The sequence below is a fragment of the Lycorma delicatula genome, chromosome 6 (assembly GCF_047948215.1).
Source record: "Lycorma delicatula isolate Av1 chromosome 6, ASM4794821v1, whole genome shotgun sequence".
Taxonomy (NCBI): Eukaryota; Metazoa; Arthropoda; class Insecta; order Hemiptera; family Fulgoridae; genus Lycorma; species Lycorma delicatula.
In genome coordinates, this window is record NC_134460.1 from 91546452 (window position 1) to 91561281 (window position 14830).

The 14830-nt window shown below is 33.4% G+C and overlaps 1 protein-coding gene across 5 annotated transcripts in view; it reads right to left on the reverse strand.

Annotated features, from left to right (window-relative positions):
• Positions 1-14830, reverse strand: part of LOC142326022 (transcription factor YY2-like) — a 57685-nt gene that overhangs the window by 15253 nt on the left and 27602 nt on the right. For all 5 annotated transcript variants that reach the window (XR_012756654.1, XM_075368087.1, XM_075368088.1 and 2 more), the window contains exons 2-4: positions 13742-13865; positions 12480-12711; positions 9509-9678 (exon numbers count right to left, since the gene is read on the reverse strand). Coding sequence is in view for 4 of the 5 variants with exons in the window: in XM_075368087.1 (XP_075224202.1) it covers positions 9509-9678; positions 12480-12711; positions 13742-13865 (526 nt within the window). In the remaining variant the exon portion in view is untranslated. The remainder of the gene's footprint in view (positions 1-9508; positions 9679-12479; positions 12712-13741; positions 13866-14830) is intronic.

Below are 14830 nucleotides of genomic sequence, written 5' to 3' on the forward strand. Positions count from 1 at the left end.
CATATCCAATTACAACTGTTTCTTGGTTTATTACTGAGCAATATCCAACAAACTCACACAGTAAACAACCTAATGCTGAAAGAACAGAATGCACAGCAACTTTCTGAATGCACTGTACTACTATAGATAAAGGCACTTTACAATATTATTTGCTTGAAGAAGCATGTATTCACTCAGAGATTGTGTTAATAAGACTTAGGCAAAATAATTAGGAGAGGAACTTGATAAAATGACTAATAATATAAGAGAATCTGAGTTGACTGGGCTTAAGTCAAATCTGAGAAATAGAAATTTAATTACTTTGAGACAGAGAAATAATAAAGATCTGAGTTATCGATAAGTAGTTTGCCACTAAAAGACTTGAACAAATAATATCTGACTGAAATGAACAGTTAAGTGATTTATAGAAACTGCAACCATTGATTAATTATGATCTGACTGAATTCAAAAGAATGATGTATCAATGTAGAATAACCAAAAATATGGTTATATAATTAGTGATACATAGCTCATTTAGTTGAATCATTATATTTCATTAACATAATAAAATCAAGTATTATAAATATCATTAATTACAAAGATTTTCCTAATTAAACAAATTATTTTTCTCTAAACTAATTATTAAAACTACATTACAAAAATATAAAACATCATGATGAAATTTCAAGCACATCATGGTTTCCGTTTTTTGGAGACTATATCAACAATTATATTTTCATTACAAACATTAACAGTGCTTTATAAAAATCACTGATGCAAAACAAGTTATTACGGACAATTAATTTTCATCTACTGTTAACAGATTATTTTGGACTATTACATAAGATTAAGTTTCTACAGCTAGTATAACAATTGGGCAATAATGTGCATCAAAATGGACAAATGGGCTTTTCTAATTTCCACACAAATGATTCTTGAATAAGGATTTAATACTGATTCCTATTTATATTATACTAGTGTAAGAGAAGATAGAATGCAATACAAAATACATAGAAGACATACATACAAACAGAGCAAAGTAATTAACAGATAATGATAGCTAAATGTGACAATCATATTATGACAACTTAGATGATGCAAAAATAATTCTTAAACAAAAATAAATAATACACAATAAATGAATCAATTTTGTTACCTTACAATTACAAAAACGTTTTTAACAAAAATGCGACCCCGCAAAAAAACGACACAAAAATTGATTTAACACATCTTTGAGTTACTCTTATACAAAATTAACTACAAAAATGCGTAAAAAGTACTGGGTAAAAAATTTAACTGTATTACTAATATAAGATTGATGTGCAACACCTAGAACATCGTAGGGAATAATATCCAGGAAACTGAAGTGTGTATGTAAGGATAAAACGTCAATGGATGAAACTATGTTAAAATGATTCCCAAGGATTGTTGAAATTAAAATCATGCTACTGCATCCAGTCAATAACATGAAGTTTCATTGGCTGGATGCAATACAGCTTTCAGGAAAAATCAATCGCTTGTTTGAAACAATTTAAGAGAGCAATGCAAGGTGAATCTACTTTTGATAAAACAAGTTTTATATCATACTACAGTTATAACTATATGAATGATTGAATACAAATTTAAAAACAATTTTTAAAAAAATTAAAACTTTTATGTATTTTTTTAAAGGTTGATGAGCTTCAGATGCTTGATTGAATTTAACAAATGTTTTTAAATACCAAATGAAAATTACCTTCTTGGATTAAATAATTGAGATTTTAATTTTGCACTTCAAAATATTCAGCTAGCTGGTTTTCTATGACTATTCAGGAAAATAAAAACTTTTTTTTTAAATTTCTCACTCCTTTATAAGTACATATATAAAAAATATATATATGTACAAAAAAATCCTAAAAATTAGCACAGTGATCAATACGTTGATAAATTATTAAAATTAAAAAAGAAAACCTATATATTATATACATACGATATTTTGATGTACAAATGAAGAAGCATTAATAAGGTTAGAGATTTGGTGGGAATTTTTTGATGCCCTTCTTGATGTCAGTCTAATACAGGAAATGTTATATGGAAATTTTTAGCATTTGAAAATTGCCATACCTAATGAAAATACGAACCCGAAACCTGTGGATAAATGAAGAAAGAGGTCAGGTATGAGAAGGGATGTCTTAGAGAATATTTTAATAATTTGTTGTGTAAAAGTTTCACCTGGAAGAATTCTATTTTATAGAACAAATATAAAAGACTGGAAATTAAATGTCATAAAATTCATAAAATAAGAAACTGAAATTTGGAATTGAATTCACAAAAAAAATTAGTTCAGTATTGTATGTAATGGCTGGCCACAGGCATCAATAGGAATTTAAAAAAATTTGATGTTAAGAATGTTTAATTTGGTACTTATATGTATTACAACTGCGCCATTATAGTTGATAGTTTATATATAATAGGTCTGCAAATTTATGATGCTGTTGGAATCTGTTAGGAATAAAGTAGAAACACAAAACTAGAAACTGAATTATTTATTCAAATTAACCTAACCTAACCTCTTTTTTTATTCCCCTACCCCCCAGGCCGCACATACAGTTAAGTAAAACTCAGCCCAGGGGAGTGTCCTTTACTCTAAGGGGCCACCCCACCTACCGTCATGGTAGGTCCACCCCTGTTGGATCTTTTAATTCTTTACTGCCCACTCTAATGGGGGTACTCTATTACTGGATTCCCCCCCACTGGTATGGAGCCTTTTCGTTTGTATCTCCTAACCTAGTCTCCCTTGGAGTCCTCAATCAATCATCAAAACCGGCACACCTCAGCATGCTGGCTCTCCCGATTGGGGCTGTCCACCCAACCCTAAACTAAAACCCTCTTCTTCTACTTTCCATATCTTTGCATCAAAGCACCTCCCTTGAGTATTCCTCCACTTTCCTCCAGTTACTCTGTAATGTCAGCATATACGGGACTATATCCTCTGGCTCCAGATTTGCAGTACCAGCCCAAATACGTTTTTCAATCGATTCCTCACACTTTAAGAGGGTGTGCTCAACCAAGTCCTGTTCAACAAAATACATACAGTGTCAGGCGACTCTCTCCGCCCAATTCCATACAAATATACTTCAAAATTACCGTGACTAGACAACATTTGCATCAGGTAAAAACTCGTCTCACCAAACCTTCTATTATGCCCTATTCTTAAATCAGGAATTAAATCAGGCTCCTTGTCCATCCAGCCTTGACACCCAAAGTTCCATCTGTCTTGCCACACTCTTAGTGTTTCATTTCTAACTTCAGCACTGTCACCATCTTAATACTTACGGGCACGCTTAAGAATCAAAAGGTCCGCTTAAGAATCAAAAGGTCCCTTTTGATTCTTAAGGGAGGAGTCCCTGCCAGTACACATACGTCATAATAAGCCGTCCGATATGGTGCCACCACATGGCTCTTCAATGAATTCTCTCTAGTCTGATTCGGTTCCTCTGTATACCAGCTGCATCCTTCCAAACAGGCGCGGCATATAACATAATGGAAAAACCCACAGACATAATGGCTCAACATTTAGATGCCCATGGTGCAACCTGTTAAGTCATCAGACGACTTAATGCCTTAAGAGTCCTTTCAGCCCTTTCACAGCACTCCAAAATGTGTTTGCTGAACCGTAGTGACTTGTCGATTGTAACACCAAGGTACTTCATCTTAAAGCTTTCTTGTATGTGGTGATTCCTGACCACCAACCTGATTGGATCAACTGTACATTTCTCTGTTAAGGAAACATACAGACACCTATCAAGAACAAGTTCCAGACCATGGTCTCTCAACCATACATGGAAGTCAAGTGCAGCATTGCCCCTGTGCAGGATCTCCCTGCTCCGTCCTGCCACTAATCATAAGGACTAAATCATCCGCATATGCTGCAGCAACTGAACACCCAATATGTCATCAAAAACAATGTCCCAAAGGAAGGAGACCAATACTGAACCCTGTGGGACTTTCCCAAACATCTGGAAACTGAAACACCCTTCTAAAGTCTTTCTTGATCCACCTCTCATTTAAATAATCCCCAACTTGCTTAATCAGGTAATTACTAATGTCCTTATTTACCAGGGTAGACATTATAATGTTCCAAGGCACAGAACTAAACGCGTTCCGGATATCCAAGAACACCAAAACAGGGATACCCCTCATCCCCCATGAGCCTTGTCTAACCTCCCTAGCCCAGTGTACCACTTGTGATACAGCTTGAATGGCCGACCTGCCTGGCACGAAACCATATTTGTTTTCATGTATACAATCTTCTCTGTTGAGCTCCTCCATGATTCTTGACGCCAACAACCTCTCAGCAACTTTGCTCAAATTGTTAAAGAGACATAACAGTCTAAACCCTCCGACCATGTCATCAGCATCACTTTTGGGAAGGAAGACTTCCCAACAGGCTTCCAGCAACAGCCTTCCTTCCAACAGGCTTGGAAAGTCCCACCTTCCAGTTCTTTATTGAAAATGTCTCCTGGCCCATGGTACCCATCGATTAGGCCCTTTAGCACCTTGGCTGGGATTTCATCCTGCCCCGAACTTTTCACATTCCCCAGCCTTTCTTTCTTTTTCCTGTTTAGCCTCCGGTAACTACCGTTTAGATAATTCTTCAGAGGATGATATGTATGAGTGGAAATGAAGTGTTAAGTCTTGTACATTCTCAGTTCGACCATTCCTGAGATGTGTGGTTAATTGAAACCCAACCATCAAAGAACACCGGTATCCACGATCGAGTATTCAAATCCGTGCAAAAATATCTGGCTTTACTAGGACTTGAACGCTGTAACTCTCGACTTCCAAATCAGCTGATTTGGGAAGACCCGTTAACCACTAAACCAACCGGTGGGACATTCCCCAGCCTATTTATTGCCATGATAACCTCATAAACAGTGTGTCTTCTCTCAAAAACTGGAGGGCCAAATATTCTTCGTTTAGCGCAAGAGAAGTCTTTCCACCTCACACTTCGCCCTACCCATCAATACAAGGAGACGCCTACCAAATCTCTTGAGTCACAATCTGGTAGGCCCTCCCCTAGGGATCTCTATTCAAATCCTCCCACAGCTCTATCCATTTTTTGCGCTTTACTGTCTTACTCATAATTGAGGGCACGTCTGCGATCTCTATAATCTAGAGCAGCTTCAACATACTCCGCCCTATCATTTTGATGCAACCGCTGCATACGTCTCCGGCTGGATTGTAACTCCCTACGCATCTGTGCAATTCTTGGGGTTCACCAATATACAGGCTTGAAACCCTGATTCTTTATCTCAAACCGTGCAATCTCATCTTTGTTAATCTCTTTAAGTCCCTCTGGAGTTAAATTCAATTGAACAATCACTCTCTCTATTTACAACCATGTCCACCTGCCAGTTGAACAGACGGAGCGGTGGGCCACCGACCCTCACTTTCAATGATGGATATTGCAACTCAAGTGACATGGCTAGATGATCGCTAGCAATATCCTCCATAAGCACATTCAAGGAGCAAAGCTTCCGATCCCTCCGACCATCCAGAATGAGATCAAGGACTGAAGAGTGTCCCCTAGCCGTGTACGTGGAAATACCACCGTTTAAGCAATATAGTCCATGCAGATGCAACAAGTCCGCAAGGATCTCTCCCCGCCTGTTAGTGACAGTGCAGCCAGCTTCTATTATCTAGCAATTGAAGTCACACAATATTATGACCCTTCTTCTTGCTCAAGTGACCAGTTTGTGTAATCTATTCATGAACTTTGCATAACAGGGAATGTCACAATTTGGACTAATGTACACCCTGACAAGTATAGCCAGAGCTAATGCCAAGGCTATCAAGTTGTCTTCTCTCTCAGCCAGTCTCCAACGAACTCTAACACCAACATCACGGATGGCAACATCACCATTTCTATCTGCACACCAGCTATTACCAGACTCGAAATACTTGTTCAACTCAGATGTGATAACAAAATCAACATCCATCCATTTAGCCAGCTCCTCGGTCAAATCATGCGAGAGAGGACTATGATTAGCATTCGTTAAAAAGTAATTTAATCATCTTTTCCTGATTGGCAGCCTAAGCCTAATGCAAAGATCAACACCTCTAACATTCACAAGACAGGCCACATTTAAAACAGGCCCTGCGTCTATCAGGACCTGTACAGCCAGCAGCCCTGTGTCCCACCGACCAACATCTGTAACATCTTTCTTCTATGTCTTCATTGAGGGCAATTCTACATGAATCCCATCCAATCTTCAGTCTCAGTTTCTGAGCTAAGTGATCTGCCAGCTTGGCAGGAACCAACATAGAAGCCATCTTTGTGCTGCCAAATGCAGGCCTCAAAGTGAACTGCTGGAGTTGCACCAGCTCTGGACCTGCAGCCCCCCTGAGGACCATAGTAACGTCCTCCTCCATGGAGAGCTCATCGATGTCCTGAATAATGATTTTCTTTGTGCACACCCTACTCGTGCAGCTCACCTAGACACTCTATCACAGCAACTATCTTCCTCTGCAGATCCGCCATACTTCATCCATTGTCTTTCACCCTGATGAGTACTTCTCCTGCTTGGCCCTTCCTTACTGACAATATCTCTGGAAGCTCACCATCCACTCAATCCTTCACTTGTTTTAACAAGTCAGCATAGGTTTTATTTTGAGCTGTTACTGCTACAGTTTCAAGGGTGGGCCCTGAAGATGTTTAGATGATTTTTACCCGGCCCACTGCTTGATTGACAAATACCTCTATCTTTAACAAGATAGATGTTTCCTCCTACTGGCACACTCCAGTAACTTCTTCAGTACGGACCCACTTCTACCACCTGAAGCGCCAAAAATTGTCTTGTTGTTTGATGGTTCATATATTTGACCAATACCACGTTTCAAATTCTCAGCCATCTTATTGTCGCTGTGTGTGGAGTCAACCATCACTACAAACACCATGTGAAATTGCAGCTCAATTTCTTCACCAATGAAAACCTTCATCTGCGGTTTAAATGCGAACAGCTATCCCGCTTGCAATCTGCCCCTTTCTGCCAGGCTTCTAATGGCAGGAACCCTTCTAAGAACCGACAACGTAAAAGGGTCATCGACAGCCGCCAGATTGACCACAACCGCTATATCCTTATCCAGCAAAACAGGAACTCCTCTTGTCTTCCACATTACTATAAGCAGCTTTAGGCCAGTGTTTAACTATCAGACCCACCACCTCATCATCCTCGACTCCATTATTAAGCTAAAATATCATTATCTGACTTTGCATCACTCTGTGTTGCAATCTCCAGTGATTTCTTAGACAAGGCCATCTTAAATCCAGCTATCTGCCTGACTATATTATACATATCTAACTCAACTTGTTTAATTTCCCTCTTTGTATTTTTATTAATCGACTTGTGCAGAATACGAGCTGCAGTTTCCAATTTACAAATCCACTCCACTAGCTCGTTATCTGGGTCTCTTTCCTCAGTACTAGGAGGACGCAGTCTCTTCTGGTCTTCCCTAGGCCTATTATCACCAGTATCCACTATTGGTGTAGCCTCCATGGCCAACGATGTGTGACTTCAGATGCAACCTCTGCACTCTCCTTGCTGGTCGATGCCTCTCTTCTCACCGGAGAATGATGCAGGACCTTCCCGGGTTTAAATGGGTTTCCATCCATGTACTTTGACTTCCTTCCAGAAGACAGATGGAAGCTCGACAACCTCAGATTCTTAGTAAATTATTGAAAAATTTACTAAACAACAATAGGTTTAGGCACAAGCTATATAATAGCTTATCTACCTAAGCGAAATACCAGTTTTTACTTTTAGTTTTTTTGATCAACTGGCAATGACGGAAAATCCTCGAAAGTGCTTTTGATGTAAAAATGAAGTAATATATATTTATATAGTTACTCGATAGAACAGATAATACAACAAAAAGGAAGTATCAAGAAATAATATCCCAAGGATAAATTTTATAGGAATAGAATATTTATTCAAGATTTTGCTCTGAAAATTACTGGTACTGCATCATACACTTTTGAATCAATTTGAAATGCTTTTTTTGTATGATTAAATTATTTTATATTACTTAATTTTTTATTTTTAGTTTAAATTACTGTTAATTACATTGGAATTAAGAAAAGTCAATCAAATTACGAAAAATTTTAAATAGGATTGGCAAATACCAAAACAATGTCCCTTTCATAAAAATAGAATTATTATTCCATAATTCCTCTTGATTCTTCTCCAATAAGTTTCTTTAACAAATCCAAATCATCACAATTTGAAGACATACCATATTTTCAAATTTCTTTATCAATCAGGCATATTTTTGTTACAGAAAAATGGCCATTTTACCGTTTTTTATGTATTAAAAAAAAATTATGACAAAGATTCAAAATATCAGAGAGGAATACAATTAAATACTTTCTCACTTTTTTAAAAATACAGACATGAACATCCCAATTCCACGTACATAGGACACTATGGATTCCCACAACCAATAATTTCATAATTGTCAGTTACTGAAACTGTGACATAGAAAGAATAAGAATTAATATTTCACAAGCAATGTATACACCTTTCTTCTGTGGAACCAGATGATTAATAAAACGCAGTTTTTCAACTTATGTTTTTCTTAGTTATGTAACCAGACCTTTCAGAACCTTAATATTAAAATCAGGTAAATTTCCTTGCAGGTTTTTAATGCTACATTAAAAACACAAGTTTGTATGCTTTAATTATTAGAAATTTTGGCATATTTAAAAGCAATTAACTTGTAGGTTCGTAAATAAAAATCATGTTTTTCCTTATTTTGATGTTGTACAGCCTAAAAACTATTTTAATCTCCAAGTTCAAATTTTTACTAGAGGTTTTTCCTTGAAGAATAATTGACACCGTGTAAAAAATATTGAAATTTTCACACCTATCCCTTTTGAGATTGGAATGATCATTTCCTGGACTATTTGAAGGATTACAGAAAAAAGGAAGGGTTTCAGGTTTCAAACTTTCTATAGTCTAACCCAATGCACTTAGGAATAGTTTCCAGTCTGAACTCATACTATTCTTAAAAGAGAAAAAAATAAGGTAAACCCAAAATCAGAAATTTTAGCAAAACTATTAAATATTTTAAAAAGTAAATATCACTAGAAATTTTAAGATTAAAGAATTGTAGAATATATATAAAATATGTTGAACATTTAAACAGAAAATAATTTTATTCATACTTTATAGCTCTAACTGAAAAAAACTTCAACTTTCTGTGAGCAGTACTACTGATAAAATATTTTATGTTGTACCAAAGAAAAATGGTAAAAATAAAAAATTATTACCTTAAAAAAATTTCTTTGTTCTACTTATGAAGGATCAATATATGTTATTATAATAAAAACATTAAGTGTTTAAAATATCAAGTAACAATCATTTGTTGATCTACAATGGACTGACCCAGAGCTAACAAAATAATCAAAGAATAACAACAAAAAGAAAAAAAAAACATACTCTAAATAATAACAACATGCATTTCAAATATGATAATAAATTATACAAACTTTGCTTTAGCATGTGTGAGAATATGTGACTTAAGATTTGTTGATTGGGCAAATTTCTTATTGCAACCATCAAACGGACAGACGTAAGGACGATCTCCTGTATGAATCCTAACATGTGTTCGTAAATTGAAATCCAAAGAAAACCTTTTCCCACATCCTTCAAACGTACACTGGAAAAAAAAAATTAGTCAGGACAATTAACAAACAAGACACAATTAAAATAAAATTTAACTGTATTTTTATTTGCTTGATAATAAATAGCATGCCACATTTTTGGGCCTAATTTTGATGATGTATTAGTACCTTTCAGGCAACAGAATCTGTAGCAAAGTTTTATAAATAGTAATTAACAGAATCTGTAATAGTTTTATAACTATTACAGATTAATAATAATCTGTAATGTAATAATAATAATAATAATAATAATAATAATATAATAATAATATAATATAATATAATAATTTGTAATAAACTGCAACCAAAGTTTAAAATTAAAAAATAAAATAATGTTAATAATATTATAATATCATTTTATTATATTACAATATATATATATATATTATTTATATATAAATTTATCAATATATTTTATTTTATTATATTAAAATTAGAAAAAAATACACACACATTCATCTCACAATACTTATAACCATAATTTAAAAATAACATCAATAACAAGATGTAAATGATAAAAAAAATAATCTTGCTCACTATGCAAAATGTACATAACACAAACACAAAAAAAAACCAATCCTTTAACATTTCTTTAGTTCAGTATTTATGTTTATATAGACTAATAATAAAAAGTAAGAAATAGTGAAAAAATCGTTTGCAGGAAATCAGGGAAAAAATTCCTTGCAGCCAATTATTTTTTTTTTCTAAGTGTAACAACGTAATACAATAAAATAAATAATTGTACTAGGATTTTTAAGACCTACTAATAATACTACATACTAATAAAATAATACTTGGATCAGTTAATGACAAATTTTTTTAATCACTTTTTTTTTGTTAAGATTGTAATTAGTTAAATTTCATGATCAGTATATGATCATTCTCATTAACAGTACTGTTGCTAATTAGAAGAGTGATTTTTAAACGTATCTTCTTTTTTGCCAATTTTCTATTTTTTTTAATATATTTTTTTGTTCTTTGTGGCCAAAAGTTAGACAACGAACAAAATAAACTTCTAACTGGTTGAGCCAGTTAGGCTGGCTGAATGTTGTATACAATTAAAGATCTAACCAACAGAAATAGGTCAACTTACAAAATGTTTACTATAAAATACACTTTTCTTCATTAAGTAAAATTTTTCTTTCTTTTTATTTATTTACTGTCTCTTGCATTACTCGTAAAAAAATAAAGGTGAAGAATGATTTTCTGTCTAGTTAAGTGATACCCAGAACAGAATTTGCTACATGAAATAATGGTTATAAAGCAGTCAGAACCAATAAATGAACTTGGCAGGGGAAACAGTAATACTGATTACGGCCGGAAAGGACAATAAACAAAGAACAATTTCTGAAAAATATAAATTCAGCAAAGATGTGACTTGAAAACATATTTCAGGAAGATTACCTTTATTTTCCTGATATAAATAGAATACTACCTTTTTAAACTCCTCAACAATGGCAATGTATATTTTGCCTGAGAGCAACCTGCTACATAATATAACTGTAATTTTGTGTTGTATTTTTTTTAACTCTTACTCCTTTGTAAGGACATACACACACACTGTATCTTAATACAGGTGTATTCAAGTATTAGGTTATACATTTGTATTATTTATATATTATCCATATATTCAATAAAAGGAATTCATATATGTGTATGTGTGTCATTTTAAAAATAAATCCTGAAGTTACTAACAAGGTATACAATGTATGTGAAATTATTTTTTGAAATTGATATTCATAAAACAGACACATAAAGCCAAGTTTGTTAATCACACAGAATATATTTAACTGAAAAACCAGGCACAGTACATATGTGAAGACAACCTGAAATTTGGCAATACCTACTTCAATACTACTACAGAACACAATTTTTCAATAAATTACTTTATTATTTTTTTGCTGGTACACTACAATAAACAAATAATAAATAATGCTAATATTTTAATTATATAAGTTTGTTATTAACATTTTTGTTTACTGGCACATTGACTATTCTTCAAGCTGCTCATGTAATCAATCAAACATAATCATCAATGTGTTCACATATATTGTAAAGAGATCTTTTTCACTGCACATGTACTTTGTTGAATATATTTAACGTAGCTAAAATGTTTTTAATAGATAACAAGGTTCTTTTAAAACTTTAACATAGTTTTTCTTTTTACTCAATTGCACTGTGACATCTACAATTAATTTTTTAATGAAGAATGTAATTTATATCCTAAATACAAAACTAAATATTAAAGTTGAGGGTCAATTTAAATAGTTGTCAATCTTAATAGGCGAGCCAAAACTAATAGTTAGCAGACTGCAAATAAATTAAAAAAAAGTTGGATTATCTGTCATAAGTTGAAAAAAAGATAATATTAAAATAACTGATAATTGAGAATGAAAAATTTTTATTATGCACACCAGGGGACAAAAAAAAATTAATATCAAATGGGCTCCCTCAAATATTTTAGTGGAACCAAAGTAAATGTCCTCATTGAAAGATTGAAACATTAATGTTCATAGTATGTGCTCAGGGAGAAGGTCAATGTTTATCCTTTAAATTAACACTTTAGATAAAAAATAAAAACTTTTCTCTAGTTTTCCTTATTACAATTATATCCAAATGGCCAATTCTGTAATGTTCTAATCACAAAAACATTCCGGCTGTTTAAGAGACTCGAGCATCACCATAATTCTAAGGTGCCAAACCTCCATGACATAATGAATTCTAATGTGAAGCACAGATATTCTTCAACAACTAAACTATAAATAGATTTAACTGAATTAAATTAGGGATAGCTTACCTGAAAAGGCTTTTCTCCTGTATGTACCAACTGATGTCGTTTTAATTTGGAACTTTCAACAAAAGCTTTACCACATTCCGCACACACATGTACTCGTGGTCCATGTGTATGAAGATGTTTTCTCATAGCAGAATTATCCCTGAACATTTTTGTACAACCTTTATGCGGGCAAGCGATTGTTCTATCTAATCCTTCACTCATTTGTTTTTTCATTTTCATTTTATGGCCAGGTCTAAAAACACAAAGACAGCTAGAGTAAAGTTAGTTATTGAGATACTGCTATAACTGTAACAAAACAAGCATTATAACAAGTTGATAAATAAGACTTAAAACCAATGATATGTAACTGTCCACATTTCACAATGCTAGAAATTTTACTTGATAGTTTGAGCACATTTTTCATTCAATATAATTTAATAACAAGCTGAAACGTTTCCTTACATGTTTTGACTGAAATCATCTAATGTTTGAATGGAATCTCATGGTTAGCAGCACCATCTCATGGATGAAATAAACTAAATGCAAGTCATTAATGAACTCAGTTTAAATAATATTTGAATCAGAATCACAGTAACTAAAAAAAACTACATATACAATCAAATTAATTGGTCAGTAAATAACAGTTTGGTAATGCCAATGATTTAAAAGTATTTATGTGACTAATTCCTTAATATAATGATTTTTGGGCCTTTGCCTGTTCCCTTATTAATGTACTTAAGACTTAAATTTAAAGACCATCCAGACCACATTGGGTAAATGAGTTCAGTTGGATACACCTACACCTATGTTATGCTATTCCAGGAAAAGTGTTCTGTTATTCCAGAAGGGGATAAGTGAGATTGTTCATTTAATAACATTAAACCTGTATCTTGGTGGTTCATTTTTTTTTTTTTTTTTAGAAGAGCAATCTTTCTTGTAGAACATTGTTATTACATTGATTTTCATTAGCCATCTTGATAAAAATGCCCCATTATCTTTTAAAGGAGGGACAACTGCTGCCTGGACGAGGCCTTCAGCTACTTAGGCTACATAATTGTAATAGTTTCATTAATATAAGCTTGTTAAATAGTAAAAACAATTACTATATTAAAAATGGTACTCAAAACATTCATGGCTGTAAACTCATTAGTCCAAATGCAGTCAGCTCTGACAGCAACTAGTAGGGAAAATATTGTTAAGAATATCTGTTCAATAATTCAAAAGAAAAATTAATTACTTGCTAAAAATTTTAATTTAATAGAGATAATGCATAAAATATATACCTTGCAAATTCAGCTAACTGTTTTGGATCACTCAAATCTAAACCAGGTATTCCTTCTGGAGGTATCTTTCTTTCTGTCATATATTCCTCATAATCTGGATCAGGATCTGGATTACTAGCTTCATCTGTAAACATATAAACTCATTATCAAGAAGCAATGAACAAAATAATAAAAAGATAACAAAATTTAAGGAATGAGGATACATATTATGCAAATCATAGAATTAAAAAAAAAAATACAGGAATTGAACAATGTAAATGAAGTGAATTAAGAAGCAAATTACTACACATACAATACAACCTTTTTATACTTCTTCCCCATAAAGTGCCAAACTTAAGTAAGAAAAATTTCATTTCCAATCATTTTACAAAGTTTAAGGCCCTTAATTAAGCAAAGGCCTTTTTACTTTTCTTTAAAATTTTCATATTTATTTCCATGAACAAAACATATTATGTCAACAGGAAAAGTTTCTTTCCTACTCTTGTTGGACAGTAAGTGAAAAATACATTGATTTTCCCCCTAGTAATATTAAATTCTAAAACTAACCACAAGTTCATACAAAAATCTTTAATCTGATACTGGGATGCTACCTTGAAACTAATTAGTGTGGTGAAATTCTTCAGAAACAGATGAAAAACCATCATAAATTGTGTTGCACCTGTATTTAAATAACAATGGTTTTGTATTTGTTACAACACAACTTAGTTTTATTTAGTGCTGACCAATGTTGTAAGTTAGTAATTAGGATGAATACTCCGTTACATTATTATACTATAACAAGACTGGTATAACGGACCTGAGTAATGGATTCCTGTCAATCAAGAAGAAAATAGTAGGAAACAACAATAAAAGGAATCCAGAAGGGGACTAAAAGGAATTATTTTAGTAAGGCTGACAGGTCCGTTTAACCATCATTCTTTGTAATACTGCCCAAGGCACACCCTGCAATAGATGTTCAATGAGAAGAATGACTGGACCAGAGTAGGAATTTATGGGAAAATGTAAGGACTTGTAAGATCATTCTCATGCGTCAACTTGGGTCTGGTTCTGCAGGTCAAGAGAATAGGAATATAAATACTCCAGGAAAGA